Source organism: Trematomus bernacchii, unplaced genomic scaffold (assembly GCF_902827165.1).
Source record: "Trematomus bernacchii unplaced genomic scaffold, fTreBer1.1, whole genome shotgun sequence".
NCBI lineage: Eukaryota > Metazoa > Chordata > Actinopteri > Perciformes > Nototheniidae > Trematomus > Trematomus bernacchii.
In genome coordinates this window covers 3,862,613-3,886,742 of record NW_022987821.1, presented here as the reverse complement: position 1 = coordinate 3,886,742, position 24,130 = coordinate 3,862,613, and the positions used below count along the sequence as shown (strand labels likewise).

General features: G+C 44.7%; 2 protein-coding genes across 3 annotated transcripts in view; both read right to left on the bottom strand.

The window, feature by feature from the left end:
• LOC117499160 (amyloid beta A4 precursor protein-binding family B member 1-interacting protein-like) overlaps nt 1-24,130 on the bottom strand; it is a 611,089-nt gene that overhangs the window by 281,651 nt on the left and 305,308 nt on the right. The window lies entirely within an intron of this gene.
• LOC117499111 (histone demethylase UTY-like) lies at nt 1,309-23,776 on the bottom strand. The gene is given in 31 exon segments (XM_034151411.1): nt 1,309-2,453; nt 3,456-3,626; nt 4,097-4,223; nt 4,307-4,448; nt 4,560-4,747; nt 4,864-4,978; nt 5,081-5,229; nt 5,337-5,411; nt 5,511-5,572; nt 5,672-5,877; nt 5,962-6,067; nt 6,209-6,338; nt 7,066-7,262; nt 7,264-7,908; nt 8,375-8,740; nt 8,860-8,967; nt 9,143-9,214; nt 9,314-9,439; nt 11,495-11,632; nt 12,758-12,977; nt 13,114-13,212; nt 13,579-13,705; nt 13,791-13,884; nt 14,836-14,870; nt 15,682-15,736; nt 15,923-16,043; nt 16,242-16,300; nt 16,670-16,719; nt 16,906-17,014; nt 23,068-23,131; nt 23,255-23,776. Coding segments are annotated over 31 exon segments (4,368 nt in total). The 5' UTR covers nt 23,437-23,776; the 3' UTR covers nt 1,309-2,423.

The following is a 24,130-nucleotide window of genomic DNA, read 5'->3' as shown; positions in this document are numbered from 1 at the left end:
GTCAACTGGGTAGCTAGCAATCTTCCTCTTCTTATGTCAGACTGTTTCTGGTGAAATAAACACCTATTTTACGTTTTTTGTATCCAAACTATATATTAAAATCCACATCCTCACCTGCATCAATAGCCAACACTGCTGACACCTGGGGGACCAGCTTGCTTGTCATATTCCAGGAAGAGGAACTGTTTAATTTCGGACCAATTGCTGTTATGATTTGACTTTTCCCCCCACGATATCATCACTTTAAAACTCGGGTATGTGTGTCGGGTGTAATGTTTAGCGGTCACTTAATAGTAACCACATTAAGTGCCGTTCAAAAACAACGAGGGTGGAGGGAGAGCGAGGGGTAGCGGGTTATGAAGCCCGCCAACAGCGAGTCTGCATCGGTCCTGAATACACCTGCTGCTGCCCTACCTGACCGGACTCAACGCTGTGTGTGTCCGTCAGGAAACACGCTGTTTACAAATAGTTCCGTGTAAACATTTACTGATAAACCGCACAACAAGATAGACGTTTAATATCGACATACAGATGTAAATAACTTCAATGTTACCTCGTTTTTTTTAACTTCATATACCCGTGTTTTATCTAGATAACGATAAATGTGTGCAATTTATTATAACGTTTTGTATGGTTTCAGGGACTGTTGCAAATCTAAGCAGCTAATTAACATCAGATTATTATTTTTTTTTAAAGAAACGCCATTAAATATGTTTTTCTCTCACAGAGGGGGAATGGGTAGGGTGTAGTTTGGAATTAGCCCAAAGTGTTTCTCTTCTAAACTTGCTGTCTTGATAGGTCTGCCAGGTGGCCATTTTGGCTCCATGTGGTCACAGGGTGCCCAGCAGTTGCTCAGTAGTCAGTGTAGATCCTGTGGGGCGGGCAGCAGCTACATCTGGCTACTGGGTCTCTGCTGGCATCCATCACATCCACTGTTTATTAATGCATTCTGTAAAGACATGAGTGTTTTTCATGTAGTTCAGACACTTCGGCTTTTGATTTTCAAAGTAATGTGTTGCATGTGAAGAAAAAAGTCTTGAATAGAGTTAATCCAAGACTGCATATGAAGAAATGTTATTATGAATATATATAAAAATGACATTTTGAGACACTGGGTGAGGTTTGAACCTGGCATACAGTGTAGGATGCTGTGTGTGTCAGTCTACAGCTACATTGTCTGCTGGGTTTCAGACCTTTACTCATAAACATCGATGTTTTACAAGTGTTTGTATTGCTTATTTACTGTAAATGATATCAAATGATCTTGTTAAAGTATTGTGTTGTGTTTGAGGAACCAAAAAACACGGATAATTTGACAACTTTGTGTTTATTGACTCATCATAAAACATTCTTCAAACAATAAAACAATTTTAAATGTCCGTTTCTGTACAATGCTTGCTAAGCAATTTTATTTATATATAGAAAATGTACGAGGAGTTGTGTTAAAATGACAAAACTCCTTCAAATTTTAATGGCAGGTACTCTGGAAAAAATAACAGCATTCCATCAACAAATATTTTCAAGCAATAAATATGTATTTATAAATAGTGTAAATTTACATCAAGATTAGAAACATAACGAAACAAAAATCACAAATTATTCCATAACGCTATGTGCAACCCATTCTCTTTGTGACTTGGCTAGTACGTATTTTTTTAACTCAATTTTTCCTTTTTTTAACCTAAGAAACAAAACAAAACAAGACAAAGATAAAACATAAAAGCCATAAAAAGAAAAAAAGAAAGAAAATCACCTTCACATTACAATTTTTTTTGGGGAGATTTTGCTGTCCAAAGAGTCTTAAAATGACTATCTACCATAGAAAAAGACCAAGTTAGGCTAGTGCTCCTTAGAAGGGGGAAAGATTTTGGGGGGAAATTCAGTAAATCAAACATTTTATCCAGAATAAAAGAACGAAAAAGAAGGAAGAGAGAGAAAGCTTGTCAAGTCAGTAGTCTTTTACGGGGTGGTGTTGCCAGTCGTGACAGTTAACAAGTATCTACAAAACATTTTCATTAAGAACCCCCCTGTTCCCAACCGTTTTTGATTAAGTCCTCCATTAAAACAGGGCTGAACCATTGTCAGTAGAGGGGGCTGGGAGGTGGGGGGGGAGAAGAGAGTCCTGTGAGCTAGCTCGGTGGCACCCCCCTCTGGAAGGGCCCCCAGCACTTTCAAACAGGTTGCATAGACAGACGCACTCCGTCCGGCCGTCGCGATGGAGACCAGCCATTATGGCGGGGGTGGGGTTGGGGGGTGAGGGTGTGAGGGTGGGGGAGACGGCCTTGGCTTTCCTGAATATCAGAAATGGTCCGTAGATGTTTTGTTTGTTCGTTTTAAACAAAAAAATATCTTATTACAAGTTCCTGTAAATGGGCTTCACATGGCTCCACAGCAGAAGAAGAAGAAGGAGGCGTCACCTAATGTCAAGATGAAGATGAGTGAAGAGGAGGGGCCTGGGGAGGAAGAGGACAAGATCATTAGTCGTTGAAGTCATAAGGAATTACATACCAGACAAAAAGCACCAAGTATTTCACTTTTATAGCAAGTTGTTCTGCAGGGTTTTTTAAAATACACATTTGTCTCAGGGGGCGATACCCTCTGTCCTTAGAAGTTTGCAGGAAACCCCCCCAAGAAACTCCACAATTAACAGGGAAAAATGTAATAAATGCAATAGATGTTGTGTGTATGGATTCTAAATTACATTACATGTCACTTGTTAGACGCTTTTATCCAAAGCGACTAACATACTCAATACTGTGGACAATCCCCACAGGAGCAATTTGGGGTGAAGTGTCTCAGGGACACAACGACATGCTGACTGCAGTGGGGTTTAAACCTGCGCTCCCCTGATCCCAACACCAACGCACTAGTCCACTGCGCTACACGCCTATAATATTATACATTTGATTGAAAAAGATCATTTGAATATATATAAACCGGATTCCTTCTTCATTAGCATTTTGTAGTGGCTTACAAACTGTATTATGACAATTAGTGGCAATAAACATCTAGCTTTCAGTTTTGATGTTGTTTAAATAGTCCCTTTATACGCTTTTTCTATTATACCATTTATAATATGTCCCTTTTCTTGCATGTTAACTGGGACTGCATCTTTGAAGAGGTAATAATAATCCTTAAGTGCAAACAAAAGTACAATTCTGACATAGGCATGTCTACGGTTGAAGGAACGGTGAATGACCGTGGAGATTTTGGTAGTAGTCTTTGTTTATAATATTATTATTTCAAATGTTGTGATTAATTATGTATGGATAAACATGGATATGGGCGGCACTCATAGTGAATATAATCATCTGTGTTAAATAAAAGTGTCCGCTAAATACTATGTAATGTAATAATAAAATAACATTCCACAGAAACCATTATTTATGAAGTTTATTCATGATTCTACTTTATTTTGAGAGAGGTAGCAAGCGCCCCTCAGAGTTGAGACTTACTAATGTGAACTGGTCGTAGACCTGCATCATGTCGTCCATGCGGTGCTGCTCCAGCACCACAAAGTTATCCAGCGTGGCACTGCCTTTCCGGGCGCAGTCCTGGCAGTGCACCACGTACTGCTTCTTGGACAGGAGCTCGCGGCGCACAAACAGCAGGTTGAACACCTCCACCTGCACAGTATACAAACACACATGCATATTAGAAAGAGCTCCGATTGAATGGCTTTAATGCAGTTCTATTATATCGCGGCGCTCTGCTTTGATTTGTGAGTTTGAATGGAGCAGAGGCTGCAGTGGTAATGTCATCCAGGGATAGATCCTGGAGCTATAGACGGTGCATAATACACTAATTTCCAGGACACAATGGCAGCAGACGTTTAATTGAAAATGGACACATTTCTGCTAAATAGCTGAAAGCCATGCATTCAATAAAATCCATTTAGCATACAAGGCAGCCTTTTAATACACTTTTCATGGACCAACTGAAAAGGTAAAGTGCAGCGTTGTGGCATTAATGTGTGAACTAAGTGGATTTTAATTCTACACACGCATCTACTGAAACAGTTCAGCTCTACTCCCACATAATGTTTTAGACATCTTGTATACATCTATGCTGAAATGCTGCCGGTGAGTTCACTGACCTCACAGATGGTGCAGTAGTGGGCCGGCTCGTCCCGGGTCCTCGGCCTCAGCACCGTCTCCTTGCCTGCTGTCGCCAGAGCTTCCTTCACCCACTGGCACTGCTTCAACGTCCGCAACAAGCAGTACCTGAGACGAAAACACGTTTAAAATAAATCCAGCCTGTGCCAACTTTAAATATAAACCAACCAGCTGCTGATTCTGTGACTCACTTGATCATCTCGAACAGCTTGTGGTCGGACACTTTGATGTTGCGCGCCATGTTCCAGGAGAGGTGCACCATGGGAACCATTGACTTGACACTCTGGAGCTTGTTCCACTCGTAGCGCTCCACGGCAAGCTTGTACTGGTGGGCTGAAAGAGCATGAAGGAAACAGGATGTCATCGCAAAGGAAGACGCATCAAAAATACATTAAGAGCATCCTCTCCACACTTTAGAACCATTAACCCATATCCCATGCGTACCGGTGAGAGGTCCAACGTTCCAGGCGATGTTGTTGCACCACCCGATGGCCTGAACCCAGTGCACGGTGCCGGTGTTCAGCCACACCAGGTCCCCGGGCCTCTGGATGAAGCGGTACACGGGCACGTCCGCCTCGTACAGGTCCTCCAGGTTGGGCCACCACGAGCCCATCAGGAAGTTGATGTTGTTCCTGCAGGGGGGGGGGGGGAGGAAGTAGAGACAAAATAGATGTATGAACCTGAAAATGAGCACACTAGGGTCCCTTTAAGGACAGAGGGTGTTATGTGTGTTTAGACCTTGTCCTACTTTTCACAGAAGTTGCTCATCACTCCCCAGTAGGGCTCCGGTACGGCAAACCATTCGCAGTCTCCTGGGCCGATGTTGATGTTGACCGCACAGAAGTTGTTGTGTTCCTGGTGACCTGGAGACAAACAGAAACATGTTTAAATGCAATAATCCACACAATAAAACGTAAACTTCAACTGTAGTAATCACAGAAAAGAGGTGTTTAGTGTGTATTGACCTGCTATCCTGCTCCCGGGGACCTTCATGTAGAGCTGCACTGTGTTCATGCCCAGTATGGTGTGGCCCACGTGGCTCAGCAGGTTGCCGGCGGAGACGACTCGAGCGAAGGCCGGGAGCTTACTGAGCTCCTGGAGCTGCTGTTTCCACCTGCAGGAGAGAGGAGAGGTCAGTATAAAGAGTGTAATCAAGTTGAAATGCGTTGCTGATTGTTTTAAAGCTTCTTAACAATCCAAACAATCCAGATCAGTACTCACTTCCTCTCGTCCGACACGTCGATGTTGGTTCCGAACTTGATGTGCTTTAAGGGTCCCCTTCTTTTGCGTGCAACACTGAAAACACAAAAACTATTTACAATAGCAATATGGAGCTTTTAAATGTGGATAAATAATACAAATAAAAGGTTATTCAATATAAAAAACATGGTGTACCTCTCTGCTGACGCTGGCTCTGTGTCCGAGGGCTCCTTTAGTGCCTTCTTCTCATTCTCCTCCTGAAAACAAACGCATTAAAACAGCAGCACTTTCATTATTTTGTTTCCTTCAATGTCCAATTTTCCTTTCCTAAGTGGGACACGTATAGCATCACTGACCCGCAGGGACTCCTGGAAGGACGCCGCCTGGTACTGGGCGTATTTGGCGATGGTGGTGTGGGCTCGGGCGCTCTCGCAGCGCCACATTTTCTTGGTGCCGGCTGGGTCCCAGTTCTCATCGGCGGGCTGCGAGAGCTGCGTCCAGACCTCCACCAGGTGCTCCGGGTTGGCCTCCACCAACGTCTTCGTGGAGAAAAGACCCAAGTCTGCAGAGAGACACAAAAACATGAATAAAGCGCTGATGTGTTTGTGATTCAAGGGAAGGGAATATATGTAAACTAAGCATTTACCCAGTTTGAGTGCTCCAGCCAGTCCTCTGATGACGGTGACGGGGTTGGAGGGGTTTGTGCAGAACTGGTGCAGGGGGGGGAAGAAAGCGTCCCTCTTGTTCTCCAGCTGCTCATCAGACAGGAAACAGGAAGTTAAAGGAAAAAGAAAATGACCCCCTGCTTTAATGAACAAGACTCATCAGGTAAAAAGAGTTTCTCGCACCTCCTCAGCCTGACATTTATCGTAAACTGTTAGGGTAATACTCACATAGATGCTCGGTGTGGGGGGGTTGAGCTTGTCTTTGGGCAGGGCTGGTGAGGGTGGAGGGGGCAGCCGGGGCGGGGGGCACTTATCGAGGAGGATACTGCTGTTGGAGAGACCATTCCTCCCCAGGTTCCTGCACAACATGTTATAAGTTAAACACCAGCAGACACACCCTTCCTCTGATCTCACTCTCCCCCTCAGCAGAACATTTGTATATTAGCTACATGCAAGGGGCAGCCACATTTGACCAATTACATGTCAAATAGGGAATAATTCACTTCCATTTGACTGACTGCAGCCAAATGGAGGAATCTGTTCACCCGAGTGATCTGCGCTGAAAAATATCTGCATGGCAACAAGACTGCCCAGTAGCCTTCAGTGTTGTTAACAGTTACATAATGATCTGCCTTCGGTTGTGCAGTTACTCTGAAACGCCACCGGGAGGAGACATCTCCAAAACAATCCTGCTCTCATCATCACATCAACAGCTAAACACACCCCCTTTCCCCTTTCCCCCCCCCCCCATTTACCTTAATGAGGGCACAAATGTACAGTACGCAACATTTAATTCATACCTTTCAAACGCTGCATGCATCTTATCGCATTCAGGCTAACCCATTTCCATTCATCTACACCATTTTCTTTGTACCTTGCACAGTTCAACCTCAGCCCTGTCTGTGCTTAAAATGCATCAACGCAGCCTAGATTTTAAAACCATACTTCTTAGGATGTTAGAATAAGGAAGAATTGCCAAACTCCAGTGCAGACTCCTTTAGTCAACACCATCCTTTCCCCTGCCCAGAGGCTGGAAGGATCTGATGCACCTGCAGGACACCACCATGTGAATAAAACAGTCTCACCTGCAGGCCTTCAGCACGTCTGTGGAGCTGGGGTAGATGGATATCGAAGATGAGGAAGAGGACGAGGAGGAGCTGTGTGCGTGAGGAGGCGTAGCTTTGAGACTGGTGACGGCGGGGGGCTCGGCCTTCAGCGGGCTCTGAGAGTCCTCGGAGATACCTCCTTTACCGTTACCGTTCACGGCGGGCGCGGTGGACGTAGTGGGGGGGGGCGGCGTTGGCGGGGCTGTGTGCGCCCGTCTGTGTGTGTTCTGAAGATTTGGGGGAGGGCGTGGCGGTGGATATGGCAGAGATGGGCGAGGAGGCGGCCGAGCTGCCCTGCGCGTGGGGGGTGGAGGGCAGGGCGGCCGGGTGGATGTTGTTGACTTTCTTGTCTGACGTGGTGGATGAAGTCCCTTGCGACGGCCCCTCCCCCCCCTCAGGGCCCTTCCCCCCCGCCAGCAGGGCAGATAGTCTAGGATTGTCTGCGCTAAGGCTCGGCTTCTCGCCGCCTTCCGCCCCCTTGCCGTCCTCCGAGTGAACGTGATTGGTTAGTCCGTCCTCCGCCGTCGTTTTGCCATCAGCTGACGGAGGCGTTTTGCCCTCGGGGCCCCCGTTGCCGAGGGAAGCTGCTGCCGTGGCGATGGCGGCTGCGGTGTTGCTATCTTTGGTAGCACCAGGTGCTGCTCCACCTGAGGTAGAGGAGAGGGGGAGGGAGGGGGGGGACGGGAGGTGGTTGTGAGGCTGCGGTCGTGGCGATGGGGCGTTAGTGGAATGTCCAACCTGATTGTTGGGGGTCTGGGAGTGAGACGGGAGCCCCTCACTACTGGAGCCCGATGCATGGGGAACACACCCCTTCTGAAGCCCCTGCAGGGAGGAGAGAGCAACTGTTACACATTGGTAGCGCTCCAATACATAGTACATGCTAGGCTAAGGGGCGGGACATCTCTAAGCAGTGTACCAATCACAACAAGATGGCCAGCTAACAAATCAGAGCAGACTGGGCTCTGGTTTCAGACAGAGGGTGAAAAGAGGTGCTGCAGCACAGGCAGTATGAGAACAAAAAGAGCTTTTTGAACATTAAAGCATGGAGACATGTAAATAGAAGAATAAAATAATAGTTTTGACTCTTTCTATTATTACATGTGCTACTTACATACCGTAGCTCTGTAAAATACATTGGGGTTGTGCATTAGAATAGCTTGACAGCCTTCATTAAATCTCTTCTTAGTGTTGCTTTCAACAATAGGTCAGTAGGATACATTAGAATCATCTTATCCATATCTTAGCCACTTGTTGGAGAACAGGCAGTGATTAGAGGGTGGAGTCTGACCTGAGAGGAGTTTAGGTGCAGGGCCGGGCGCAGCGTGGCGTCCTGTGTTTGCGCGCTTGTGCAGGTGTGAGGTAGCAGTGCTGCGTCGCCGCTGCCGGCAGGCTGCAGGTAAGGCACGTCTCCGTTGGGTCCTGTGGCCGCGGGCCCCGACTGATTATTACTTCTGTTACTACTGTCGACCGCGGGGAGGGGGTCTGAGTGTCCGTGTGGCCCAAGGCCCACGGGCCCGTTGGCCAGAGGCGGGCACAGGGGCCGTTGGGGGCCCAGGTGGGGCCGGAGGCTGGGGTTGGGGGAGGGGAGGGAGTTGGTGGTGGGGCCGTTGGGGAGAGAGGGGCGCACCTGACTTCCTGAGGCATTCTGTCTCATCTGGAAATGAAAGGATCACATCAAATTAAGTTGATGCAGGATGTGCGTGTGTGAGTGTGAGTGTGAGTGTGAGTGTGAGTGTGAGTGTGAGTGTGAGTGTGAGGCAGCAGTATATGTACCTGGTGCTGGTGCTGCTGCATCATGGCGAGCTGAGCCTCCAGCTGTCCCAACATCTGCAGCTGGGGGGGCTTCAGGCTCACTCGGTTACTCCGCAACTGTTCCAGCACCTGCGGAAGCACAGCAACAATAATATTAAAACATTATAAATAGAGAGGTGCATGATGACGTATTTTTGTAAGCTAAGCTAAGTCGTCGAATTTAGCAGATTCTTTACTTCTAACATGGTGCATAAAAACGCATTTTGACTTAGATTGGAAATCAAGTGAAAAGTGTGTTACTAACCTGTAATTTCTGCGGGGAGAGGTACCAGTTGGGGACTGGCTGCTGTGGGGGGTTACTGACCCATGAATCCCCCTGAAAAAAACCCACATGTAAAGAGTGAAGATCTGATATGGACACGGTACAGATGACCCCCCCGCCTGCTGTGAGAGGAAGCAGCTTCCTGTGGTTTACCTTGCCCGGGCTGGAGGCCCTCCTCCTCTTGGCGGGGCAGGACGGGTCCTCTGCTTGGCCCAGCGGACCCACGTGGGGGGGCAGAGAGGGGCCCCCGCCCTCTGCACTGTGATTGGGCTTACAAGCCTGGAGGGGAAAGGGGAAGGGGGGGGTTGGCGGGAACGCAGGCAGCAAAAAGAAAACGTAAGGAGGAAAGAAAAAAAACGTAAATGGGAGGACGTAACAAAAAGGTCATGGAGGACAAGAAGAGGTTGGAGAAAGAAAAAAGCAATCAAGCGTGTTTATTTAAGAAAAGAGAGAAGACGAAGCAAAGCGAGGGATGGAGAGTAGGAAAAAAGAGAGAGAAGGAAGAGCAATTCTGTGATTGGGTGTTGGCGCTTCAACAGACAAGCAGAGCAAAAACACTGGTGTGGATCTGAAGCTGTGACCTCATAGGGCAGCGCCAGCCCCGAGGAGATCTGTCACTAACGCTGGGTATCACACCTGCAGCCTCCTCAGGACTCCTGATGTTCTCCTTATTGCAATTAAAAGACGATATGAAGCAGCTTTTCCAGAGTACACTAGCACGTGTGACCTGACACTGGCATTCGCTCTGAGGGAGATATATGAGCCATGAAAGCCCAAGAATTTAAAAAAAAAACAAGAATAAATGGCATGGTAAACCACTGCTACTTGTTTTTGCGTATTTGTTTATATTTTTTCAAAATGTGTGCTTGCCTTTTTCATTTAATATATACAATTTATCTAAACATCAATATAATAAGAGCCATGAATCGTCTACGACACTTATAACGCTGCTAGGTTTGAGAGAGGAAAATCTAAACCAAAAGAAATGTTTTTTATCCATCATGTACGTCCTGGTTCCCGCTGGAAGAAGCCTCTGAGTAAATTGACTCTCACCAAAGTCAACACACACACACAGCTACAGTTAGACAACAGTGATCACACACACAAACATGGACACGAACAGAGCTACTCGCTTCTACTGTGTGATGGCCGTGAAATGAGTGAAGTGCTGATGAGACACTAGGGGGCGTCGCTGAGCAGCTGCAGGACATCTAAGGTCAACTACTGAGAGGGGGGGGAGGAGGAGGGAGGGAGGAGGGGGTGGACAGAGCCAATGGGAAGCCGGCGTTCGGGCAGCACGACCTCACCGATCACACGGGGGCATCAAACGCCAATGAGTGCGAGAATGATCACAAACACAGCCTTCCAATTAGAGCACTTTATATCAGATTAAGAGCAGTGTGGTGCAGGTACACAATTTAAAATTGATTTTGAAATCAACTGCAGGGGCAAGGGAGGAGGAGGGGGGGTAATCCTGACATTAGATTAAAACCAGGATTAATAGCAGGAGAAATTGAATGGGAAAGAATTAACAAAAGCCTGCATGAAGTGCTTTTTCTTTTTTTAGCGTGATGGGTGAAGCCGACGGCGCTGTGGAGAAGACAGGAAGTGCAGGGCTGGGTAACACTTGGCTGGACCCCTACTCACTTTAAAACAGATGCCATAAAGCAGCCATGACCTGGACTCTTTAAATAGAGTGTGTTTAAAAAAGGCGATTTCTGTCAATTAAATCCAAATCAAAGGGAAATAGAAAAAGGAAAAAAATCCTGTTTGTTTTTATCATTGTGTTTGGGTTACATAAAAATACATTTAAAAAAAGATTAGAACTGGTTTAAAAATAGGATGAAACTGTATAGTAATCTGTACTTGTACTGTAACCTTTTCTTGCTTTTAGCCGTGGAAATTGAGGTATGTATATATGCAATTGTGTTAATTTATGTGTGTATTTATATACTTACAGAAATACATCTAGCTCCTAAATTTGCAGCTAAAATGCAGAAATATTTGGGTCCCTGACCAAAATGGTTGAAATTGGATGATAACGGGAGGGATCTTTATGGTTTCTACCCTCCCGCTGTACTAATGTTGAATTAGTAGCATTAAAAAAAAAACGTATATTATATATTTGGCGGCTTCTTTAGACATCTGATCGTGGCGTGCAGCTCAACTGTTACCCATCAGTGTGGACGACAGTGCATGCGCGTGTGCTGACCTGCAGGTCTGTGTTCGCTCATTGTAAAGGGAGGGGGGAGGAGGGGGAGGAGGTGGAGGAGGAGGGGTGGTGGTGGTGGGGGGGGGGGGGGGGGGTGTAAGTTGCTCTATCTGGTCTCTCACCTGCTGTGGTGCACTGCTCAGGCCTCCCTGCCTGGAGGTTAGCTCAGCGGGGATTGGTAGACTCCATGCCTCCTCAATAAGAGGGAGCATTTTACTTTTACCCTGTAGGCTACTGAGCTGGGGGTTACTCAACTGAGCCTAGGGGAATGGAAAACGACGTGAAAAATAAAATAAATAATAAAACACTTTTTGGTAGGAAATTTAAAAAAAACGATGACCTCAAAACAATGATCAGCAATGGTAAAGAGGTTAGAGACACAAAGCTAGGTTGTGTCTCTGTTGGCTGGTTCACCTGCGCCGTGTACAGCATCAACCACACATGAATGACATTCAGTAACAGTAATCGCACAGGCCCATTAACACAAGCCTCGTCAGGAGCTTGTCTTAATGCCATGGACGTATGCTAAATGTAACATTCCTTCATGCATATGTAGAGGGAAATGACATTGGCTTGGACAAAAATATAGATGAATAAATCAACACATGAGATATGGGGATTGTCAGAGCCCCGGTTGTAGCATGTAGCATTAGCTTCCCCAATCAATCTGCTTGATACGGTTTTGTTTTATCCAAAGTAAGAGCAACTACCAGCCTGGCGTGAGTTAAATAATGAAATAATCATAGGTGTTATGTAGAGCAATAATATCCCAGGATCTTCATATATTTTGAACGCTGGGTTTCCTATGCGTTCAAAAGCTTCCTATGATCTTATCACATCTCAGTGGAATAATATCTAGAATTATTCAACACAGTTGTTGCACTGGGAAAACTTTAGTAGGGTTAAGAAGAAAAAGAGGGGTCCTCTCCCAAAGATCTCCATTAAATTCCCAGCATGCATAGTGAGTTCCATCATTAGAGAAAACGTCAGTTAGTGTTTAGTTGTCATTTCGTGGCACTAACTGCATGTCCATATTCCACATGTGATGCTACACACAGCTGTGGATTCACCCCACAGCCAGCAGCGTCAATAAGGGATGTCCCAAGCTCATAAATGGATCTGTATCTGCTGTAGAAATCTTTGTTTGTCTACCAGCTGTCGAAATAAATCACGGCCAATTGAGCTCTTTGGAAACACTGGAAGTCAACAGTGAGCGAGTGACCCCGCGGAGCGTGCAAATTAAATGAACCGCAGCCAGCCGTTTCAATTATAGCCGTGACAGCGTGTCAGTAAGTGCTTCATGGGGACATCCCTACTTCTCAAACAATAGATTATCAAATTGAATCCGCTGTATGGACACCTCCTGCTCTGCCCTCTCCACCCACCTGCAGGCATTTGATGCGGTGTGTCAGCGCCGTGGTGTTGGTGCAGCCCTTGCTGCGCGTGGCGTTGATGTAGCACTTGATGGCGTCGTGCGGCTGGTTGCAGGACTCGTACAGCGTGCCCAGGTCCATCCAGGCGGCCGAGTGGCTGTGGTCCAGCTGCACGGCGCAGATGTAAGCCTGCAGGGCGTCCATGGGCTGGTTCTGCTGCTGGTACAACACCCTGAGGGGGGGGCGGGTTGATGATGGTGACAACAGTGTTCAATTTTACTACATAAACATTTCACTGCACTGTGTTTATTTTATGTTCTTTGGATGTGTTTCCTCCACACACTTGACGATATCTCAGCAGCTCTTACCCTATAGAGCACCAGGTATCTGCGCTGGCCTCTGATTTGTCAATGGATTGCCGATAGGAGATGAAGGCGTCCTGGACTTTCCCGATACTGGAGTAGCACCTGCAGGAGACACGGGCTTTGAGAGGTGTGCTACAAACACAGAGCTTCTTTATACACATGACCTACATTGAAACATCAACAAGTTCTCTGTTCTTGTTTTTTATTTGTTTCGTCAACTGTGCTGCTGACTATCTTGGCCAGGACTCTCTTGGGTTGTCATTTCAAGTGATCAAGGTTGTTTTTCTTCAACCCCTTAATCTCATCAACAACATTGAACATTAGATACTGACCTTATGTCCAGCTTAAATGTAATGTAATGAAAGAAGGCCAGAGAACTCCAAGAGAAATATAATCATTTACCACAAGTCCCCTGCAAATCTTACATGACATCCTCTTCTGATGTGTGTGTGTGTGTGTGTGACGTACCTGCCCAGGAAGTACCAGGACTGTCCGGAGTTGGGGTCGGCCTCTAGAGATTTCTGCAGACACTGGATGGCATAGCTGTCCCTGCTGGCTCTGTCCCCGAGCTGCTCCACTGTGTGATGCATCCAGCCTGGAGGAGAAAACCAAATCCTTTCAACTCTGATTTTATGGGGGGAAATGACACGTGGCACCGATGATATGTTTGGGTTTCTCACCTAGCTGCTGCAGGGTAGTGGCCTTCACCTGTGCAGGAAGATCCTCCGCCTGCAGGAGGCTCTCGTAGGCCTCCTTGGCAGCCCGGTATCTCTTCTGGAGGAGAACAAAATAAACACAATTTACAAAAGTGTAAGGACAGGGTATATGCAGGAACCCTGAAGTCAAATGTAATACCTTTTAAGACCTTTTTTAAGACCCTTTCCATACATTTTAAGACCTCATTGCCACTTTGAGTTTTAAACCGGTTACATTGGCGACACACTTTACCTCACATTGACTATATACAGTATTGATTGTCCTTCCTCGTTATCTTCCAACCATTTGGACGCAGACTTGCATTTCCCCATAACGATGTTGTTTAACAACCGGCGTAAACAGGCCTTCACGTGCTATCAAGCAGTGAGCGCGCGATGTCCTGTTCAGATGACGTCAAACCCAACGGGATGCCATAAATAAACTACACAGAATCACACTACACACCTACGCAGTGATTACATTCAGGCAGACTGTAGAATACAACCTCTTTGGACAATTTATATACTTATTGAAAACAAGCTACAAAATGGAATACCTTGGAAAATGCCGTTTAATACTTTTTAATAGCCTTCATTTTCGCTAAATTGGTTTATCAACTTTGAATACTTTTTAAGACCCCGCGGACACCCTGAAGGATAACAGGAGAGGAAAGCACATGATGTAATCATTCCTCTGCAGCATTGTTTTCTGACACAGCACTATGAAATGAAGCGGCCCGCATTAGTGCTGCTACTGTACTCCTGCCACTAAAGGAGAGGGAGACCACCAGAATACAAAGGAGGGGGGCAGACTTTCTTGTTTCCGTAGCAACCCCGTCTCGATCGGCTGAGAGTAATGCCTTACACCCTCCCACCCACACTCTCTACTCAATTTTGTCAGCACCTGGTTGGAAATACATCATAAAACAGGGGTTTCCCTCACATTCACACACCCTGGGACTTGAGGCTCAGACAGTCAATCACAATTACAAATGTGTCAATAATGAAATAACAGAAAGAAAGCTCTTACCTGAATCTCATACAAATGAGCGATGTGGAACTGAACTGCAGAAAGGAAGAAAGAGGACACATGTTAGAGTGCAGGTTACTAAAGAAAAGTCCCCCACCCTGTCTGTCCTCTTGGTAAGTCTTTGCAAAGTCAGGACATGAGGTGTGAGGAAGACGAGCTGCGGAGAGGAAGCTGTGCTCCTGGCGGCACCTTCCTTTGTCTGGAGCGCTGCAGTGTCTGATCTAAGCTGCCTGAGTGACTCTCAGCAGATGGAGGAGGGAGGGAGGGAGGGAGGGAGAGAGAGAGAAAGTGAGGAGGGAGGAGGGAGAAAGGGAAGAAAGACGGGGGCTGCCCTCGCTACATCTGTGTGAGAGCAGCAATGAGCGGGGGGGACACAATAAGGAGACGATGGGCAAAAAAAAAAAATGGATATTGCCATCCTGTCGTCAAGGTAACAGGTACCGAGGCGGGGGAGATGAGATGGCAGCGGCATATCAAATAATAGTGAACATAATCTAACACTCAGCACGGGGGGGGGGGGGGGGGGGGGGGGGGGGGGTGAGGCAGGCTGAGAGGAGGCAGGAGACACATACTGTAATGCATGTAAAGAAAATCAATACAAATAACCTTTAAATACCACTTATAATAACATTTAAGAGCTATTGATCTACTATCTGCACGGTGATGAGGAACCATTTGGTAAGATATCATTCATTTTTATCACAATTAAGGCTTTTTCAACTAACTAATTGAACACATTTAATATAAGATATGGGAACCCTGGTATCTACAATTTCTATCCTTAAAAATATAATAATAAAGTAAATAAATACTTAAACATGTTATATGAGAAAGAGAGGTGCTTACTTTCAGCTTTGGACAAAGTGCAGGGGTTGGAGTCAATCAAAGCCAGCTGAAAATGCTGCGAGAAAAGACATTGAATATGAGTTAAAGCACACAGAGAATAAATGCATATTAAAGTGGTCCACCTCTAATATGAAGCCACATGGGGAAACAACAATGCTAGCTAGGCTCCACATGTCCTATTTGTACGAGAAGTCTTCCATCTTAAGGGTGGGTCTTTGTGCAGGATCTCTAAATGACCCACCTTTAGGCTTGACTCGTAGTCTGTGTTGACCTTGAACATGAGACCCAGGCGCAGGTGGATCTCTTTGGCCCGGGAGAAGCCCGGGTCGATGTACAGCACCTCCTGGAATGCTTTGATCGCCCTGAGGGAGCGAGGGAGAACATGATGAAGAGACAGAGGAAGGTCAAATATAGTATATATATATATAAAGTATGCAAGTCCTGTTTGGTGTAACGAGACTTCCTGGATGTTCCTTAATGCATTATTATGGAAAAAGTAACACTTTTCTGCAATTTAAATACACCTTTAATGCAAATGAGATAAGGAAGTTGGTACTCACCACTGAAAGGCATTATAGTGGAAGTAGACCATTCCCAGGCCGTACAGAAAGGCAGCATTCTAAAATAAAATAAAGAATAATACGATTTTAGACAATGCAATAAGTCTCTGAACGTGTGTACACAAAAGCCATACATGTTTACATAGCCTTGCAGCAGCTACGTGGTTCAGTAGGAAAAACAAACTAGCTGTCAATCTCACCACAATGTGTCAACGTACCAGAAAAAGCAGAGAAAATGACTGACATGAAACCTGAAACCGCATTTTACACCTGCACGTAACCAAACCTAGACCATACACACTTCCTGTGAGTGAGCCAGGGAGCGTGTGAGTGAGTGAGCATCAGTGTGTGTAATTTCCAGGGTGTGAGCATCACAAAGTGAAAGAGAAAGTGAGCATGGCAGCACGTGGTGTGTTTGTGTGTCTTACCTTCCAGTAGTCTGACTGTAAACTGTAGTACCTCTGGTATGCCGATAATGCTGTAATGAAAAGGAGAGAGGATTCATCAGTGTCACCACAACACCGCTGAGGAGAAGTGGCCAGTCAGCATTTATTCACGTGGAGCTGGAGCGGCGCCAACATCTCGTCTTCAGATGAAGAACATACGGAGAGGAGACGAGCGACTCCACAAACGTGAGCGGAGGAGAAGAGGAGGGATCACTCACCTTTTGGGTAATCCTCCAGGAGGAGGTTGAAGTGGCCGAGCTGGCAGAATAACTCCGGCTCCACTTTGCCCTCGGCCTTAAGGATGAGCGAGTCGTAGCAGCGAACAGCCTGGGGAGAACACAATGAAATCATGGTGTGTAACAAATGCATACATAGTACAGAGGAGGGATGGGAACGATTAATCGAATATTGGAAATTATTCAGGTATTCGTATATGAGAATATGAGTTATGAGTTATGAATATTTTTATTGTAATTTCTTCTTTTTTTTTGGGAGGGGTGCCTAAGTTGATTACATATTATCAAATGGAATAATTCAATGTATACGACAGTGCCATAGCTAAGTGTGTTAGGTCTAAAGGTGTGTTTTGCTCCGCTCTCCGGTCACAGCGGGCAGAGCTGCAGCTGACCTCTCTCTCTCGCGTCCGGTTATACTTCACTCGCGTTTATGTCCAAATCCATCAGATCTAGTTAGTTCTAGCTAATGATATGGCTGCTGCCCCTCCCTACACGCAGATCACGCAGACTCAAACCTCATCTTATGCCCAAATGCGGCGCAAATGCGCTCAGCAGTTACCCCGTTGCGAGGTCCCGGCAATACAGTTCACGAGCGGGCTCCCGCCCCCCATCAACGCTCGCGACACATGAGTGGGCAGCCTAAACAACAATAAGTTATGCATGAAAGCAGGCCTATAGCCGTCCTCTGTTCAAACTGTGATCACCAGGTCAATACATTTGACAAATTCGACTTGGTTTCTATATTTATTTGAACATGTATTTATTTATTTTGAAAAATTAAAATTAAAAAAAAATTGTAACCATTTTTCCCCCCAACATTTTTTTATAGGATATGTACATTTCGGTTAACCGTTTTTTTGGGGGTTGAATATTCGAATATACATTTGCTTTCAAATTCCCATCCCTAATACAGAGAACTCATTGAGAACTTCTGAAAGTCAAGGCGTAGCTGACGTCAGCTCCTTAGCTCACATTCTTCTCTGCAGATAGAATCAGCCCTGGACTAAGTGGAATGAGGATTGCTGGAGATAAGGACGTGTGCTTAAGGCTTTCCATTATAGATCGTCCAGCCCTGATAAAGAGAGATACAATAGCAGCGGCTGCCTGAGAGCTGCAGGATCCTCAAGGGCCATACCTATGATGTTTTAAGTAGAGTGTTGTCACAAATATGGTACACACATCAACCTGAGGCCCTATCCAAAGGTTTTAATGTCATATGCACATAGGCTACAGTGTAGAAATGGCAATGCAAATCTTATGAGTAGAGCTCCTCCAACAATGCAACATAGTTATATGAGACATAAAACAATACAAAAAAATAGTGCAAAAAGTCTATAAACACGTAAATCAGGGGTGTCAAACTCAATTTCATCACGGGCCACATCAGCATTAAGGTTGCACTCAAAAGGCCGGTTGTAACTTCAAGACTATATATAAAATAATGTAGTATATTACATTATTGCCTCTGCATTGGATTATTATCGGATAGGGTAATAACTTCATAATTAACTACGTCTGAGAGCAGAAGTCTAGGGCAAATAATTGCAAGTCTCATTCAAAGGCAAATTCTGAGAAAAAAGGCATATTTTGAAGGAAAATTGTGGGACATGTAGTTCATGGGCAGCGTGCTTCTGTAAAGTGGCATGTCACCGTATAATAAACATATTATATTCTTTGCAAGCTCTTGTGGGGCCGCAAAAGCTGAAGTCACGGGCCGGATTTGGCCCCCGGGCCTTGAGTTTGACACCCCTGACGTAAATAGAATATGATATATACAAGAACAGAATGTACAATTAAATATTGTACAGTAATATTACAGTGAAAACTATTTAGATAAATAAATTGTAAGATGACAACAGATGATAAAATCCCGACCAATCAGACTGGGCTCTGGTTTCAGACAGAGGGTGAAAAGAGGTGCTGCAGCACAGGCAGTATGAGAACAATAAAGAGCTTTTTGAACATGAAAGCATGGAGACATGTCCCAGTAGAGACACTACATACTGATATGAACCTGAACGTGAGCAGAGTATGGCCCCTTTGAATCAGTTAGCCTCTGTAAAGCAACAATTTAGTTATTCTTATGCAAAGAAATTAAATGCTGAAGTTCTTATGGTCCCATACCCAACAGGACTCCTCTAAATATTCAGTATCTGTCGAAACAGCGTCAGAAACAACACGTATTATATATCTATCTTTCACATTGAGATAACATGACCGGATCTTCCAAAGAAAGGTTGATCACTCTGTTGGAGTTGTGAGGACTACAGAAGTTGTTCCAGGATGTCAAAGAGGAATGCTTCTTTTACCTATATATGTATTGCAATACCCAATCTATCAGAATCAGCAATAATTAGGACAGATGATGCATGGGACGTCCACAAATCTGGACTTGAACAGCATCTGCCATATGAAAAGAGGAGCCACTGACAAATGGAGGCTAGTTGAGTGGTAACAAAAAGGAAATCAGGCACTCATTGGCCATGTCTCTCCTCACACTAAGATTCACAAACATGAGGACTACTCTGAAGAATCACTGAGGACGGGCTCAGATGCTCCCCAATGCTGAGTGCTGTTCAAAGCCAACGAGAGGCAGCTGCACGAGCAAGAAACTGCATTTGGAAATACAATTATGAACCTGAAAATGATCTTAATATGGCCCCTTTAATAGGCTAGTTAGGCAGCATTACATAAAAACATCGTACCCATAGAGCTTCATTCCACCCTGCATAGCTGGGTAATATGCAACACATACTGTGCGATAATACAGAGAAGTGTTTACATGTGTTGCACAAAGAGATTGCCAACAAGTGGCTGAAAGAGATTACAGATGTTTTCCAGGACATTAAACGTAGTGTTGCACTCTTGCAGGCTAATCTAACTCAAACTTTCCAGCTTTTAAATTAATCAAATGAATGGTATTTTCCAATTTTAATATAATTTGATTGTCAGGAAATCAAATTACAAGTAGGATCTTAGTGGTGGTGGGAAGTCATGCAACCATGGGGTAGTTTGTTTATATCCTAATGTTCCCTTCACATGTCTCGTGATTGCATTTACACTTCAAATATTTGATGCATGCACAGGACCTTAAATAAATTACTGTATATCTTATTTTTGGTGATTGGTTGACTGTCACTAATTATTTATTGTTTATCAAACGCCTAAATCATCAAGATCTACTTTCAACATGGATAAATATTGCAGGAAAACGCCAGCTCCACTTCTCATACTACAGTTTCTTTGCCATGGTTGAACTTTTGACCTGCAGACATCATTAAGACAACTGCCAGAAGATGCATGCATTAAATCCTGGACCTCCTTTCTGTAGGGTGAATAACACTGAGCCTCCATAAAACACAATATTTTCTGTTTCATGCTACATCTGCAGGATTATTACAGGAACAAAATATACTTTTTTTTGCAGCACTAGCTTGCTGTTAAACTTCCTAAGAGCACTAAAGGCATCTTGTGACTATGGTTAAATTGCTTTTTAAATTACGTTATATATTAATAATCCCCCGTGGGAGGAATTGTCCCTATCTATCTTAACTATTAAACAGAGGTCAGTGACAATGCAGCGCCTGGGGCAGTGCTTAAGTCAAAGGCAATGAATGAACAGCCCTAATACTTAAGAAAAACTAACCTGAAAGAAACGACGCAAACACAGGAATATATGCAAACTTCACACTTCTTTCTGCAAAAAGAAATGCAAAAAGCACCGATAGATAATCACCCATGTAGAAAATAAGCACTCAAAGCGTATCTCATGTCTAGTTACTCTAAGTTTGCTTCATTGACACCTAGTTACTGGTGATAGTGACCTAGATCTGTCAGAAATGTTGAACCACAGCTATCTGCATGTAGAGAGCAACAGTGCAGAGACGCAGCTAAGGCGACAGACAGGGTAGTCTCTCAAAACTAATACGCTTTGACCAGACATGTTAAAAGCAGACTCAAATACAAAATGTTTGTGAGTCCACATTCTGGTCCGTTACCCATGTTGTTTTTATGAGCCTTTTATTCTCATTGGCGAGCCCAAGAATATTTTCAATTATTCAATGCGAGTATGGATGGTAAATTCTTAGACTACTAGACTAACAAATGGTCTCTTCGCCCTCACAAATGGATACGCTAATAGCAGACCTATGCTATCGAGCTAGCAATCAACAGCTTGCCAAATGTGTTGTACTGTGCTCTGCATCATTGGTTGGTCTAATATCAGCATTATTGTTATGCTGTGTGCCACTTTAAAAATCCAAACTCTGGTTATTAGCATATTCATTACTAGCCCGCTCTGTGGATAGCCTTGAGCTGCAAAAAAAAATTCCTTGCACTGTTACAATATCGTAACAACATTACCCAACATAACAGTATTCAGTGCCATGTTAGCTACATGATATGTCTGACTCGTGTCGCCATCAGACTGCAATAACCTGCACATGCAGACATCTGAGGCTGGACCGGCCCATGGCTGTGTGCATATTTAACCAGGGACCACAAGAGTAGGACAGTAACAGGAACATTTGGCAACAGACGCTCACTATGTAGCAAGATCGGGTTTTTGAGGGTGTCGACCGTTACTGCCACCATAACCACCAAAAAATAAATGAATTGCGTAACGCACAAAATAACTTGTGCCATGCAAATTATTATTTTAGCATGGCCCATAATAAATCTCACAGGTTTTTTGACAAATAGGACTTTTTTTATGTAAAGACTGGGCTGTTTTAAGCTGGGGTTTTTTAAGGCCAGAATGCCAACCAAAGCACAAAAAACACCTGGTAATTAAATTAACAAATTGTGTGCAAAACCATTGCATTAGTTTAAATATAAATATCTGTTAGGAAGAAACACACTAGTTCATGAGCTTGTTCTGCTTTGAAAATAGGAAGTGCACAGTTTAATGCAAGCCTCATACACTGTCCATATTCTCTAACAAGTATGGCAGATAAGACCTTGCTGCTGTTCCTGTGCAGCTAATGCTAATTAAATATCCACACTTCCTAGGTATCCCACACCACCTAGCGAGCAGATCCGCGGATGCCCCTTCACACCACGAGCTGTCAACAGCACCATCTCCTCCACATCACCCGTTTTTCAAGATAATATCACACAAAAAAAGACTAGCCTCAATGTTAGCCCTATCATGTGTTGTGCACAGGTATCATGAGTGTGTTTAACATGTAGCTTTCCAATAACAGAGCACATGCAGAGCCAAACAGGGCCATTACAAACTGTAAACAAAGGACCTAGACACCGCCTATGTCAGCAAGAGGAACACATATATACAAAGAGCAAAGACCCGAGAGGATAATGAAGATGCACAAAAGCAACACAAAAGATTACGAGCAATATATTCATATCAGACGGGTTATAGCTATCGGTGTCACTCCGCCATGTCCCGCCATCTTGGACAGGCAGCCAGCCATTAACGTTACTTGTAACGTTATCAACTCCTTCACAAATGAGCAAAATAGGTGCTTTGGTGCATTCATTCAGCAGTGCAATGTCCCCCAAAACAACCTGACTGACTGTTAAGGAGACACCATATCAATGCAAATGCTACGGATAGAAGCTAGCCCATAATAACGTAGAGGGGTACAGCTGTATTTGGTGCACACTGAACAGGGCTACAGCGTTACTTCCACAAACAGTCACATAACGACATGTATATGTTTAAAGTCAGATGTGAGAGTATAATGCTTGCAACGTTATAATAGCAATGCACTTTCCTATTTTTCCAGTCAAAAATGTGCTAGTACACCAAACCGTGACGACGTAGTGTTGCTGGTTGCAAGTGCATAAGGATACACAGGATAAAGTTAGCTATGAAGCTAACAGGGAAGGGCGGCTGCCTAACAGACGTTAACATATGTTTATAGCAATGTAGTAGTATGAAAAGGGGGATAGCAACTCGGCTAGCCGCAGGTGCAGGATCGCTGTTCATCGGATGCTAACTAGCATGCTAGCTGACAGGCTAATAGAGGGGCTGCGGCTATAGCTGGCCTTTCCTTAGCGAGTGGGCCTGGGCTTGCTACTATGAGAGCAAATACACTGCCGTGCATAATAGTTGAGAAGTGGGTCCCAGGGATTGGGGTGTTGCTTTATTGTGTAAAAATACATCCAGTTTAGATATGCTACCTTCATCAACAGGGCCTTCGTTCTGGCGCCATCTTCATGAAGCTTCTGAAATCCAAACAGTGAGCTGCAAGCGAGAAGACAACACACTCAGAGCGGATCAGAAACATGATCGGCATGCAAGGAAAGAAAACAATCAATTTAAATAAAGTGTGTGATTATGTGACTGCACGGGGTGTACTGTTCCGACCTGTCGATCCCGGCCAAACTGTCCCTCTCCTGGGCTGTCAGTGTCGGAAAGTCCTCCTCTGTTTCACTCGCTTTTCCCGCCGCCATTTTCTTTCCCTCATCACCACTAGAAGAAGAAGCCGAGCCGAGACTCCGAGCAGCAGCGCAGGCAGCGACGGCGACAGACACACCGCACGATTGCATGGAAAAAATCGCGACGCGGGGACAAACGCTTTGCTCCGCCGAATCAAAGAAGAAAAACTGAAAAAAAAAACAGACGATCAAAAACTTTTTCCCAGGATGAAAAGATGCGATTCGATATAGTAAATCCTTTCGGGGGGACACAAGCGCTCTCCGGGTAGCTCCTCAAACGTCACATTTTTCATCACAAAGTGATAATGTGCCGCTATTTGAATGCGAATAAACTGGTTATAGTATCCAATATGTGAGTATTTCACAATAAAATGCGTTTCGGCCGAGAAGATAAAGTTGTTATAATTGTGTCACCCAAGCGAACCCACGCGCCGCTCTAGCCACGCCCTCTCCCCCCTCATCAGCCAATGGGAGTGCCCGAATCCCACCATATGACTTCCCTGCTTTATCGTTCTTTAATCTTAAATATTCATTTTCCTCCCTGCAAACCACTCATTTTTAATTCCACGATTATTTAAGAAGCATATTCCAAAGTATTTATTCTATGGGTGTGTCTGTCACTCATGTGCATAAAAGGGAAATATCTTAGTTAAAAAAAAACATGATAACATGTAATTTCCTATTCAGTAATATGAATGAACACTTGGGTGTCAGTGCAACATTTTCCCTTTCAGACTGGTTAATAAATGACTGCAATGCATCATTTGTTTCTGCCTTTCACACCATGATGTGTATGCACTTTCAA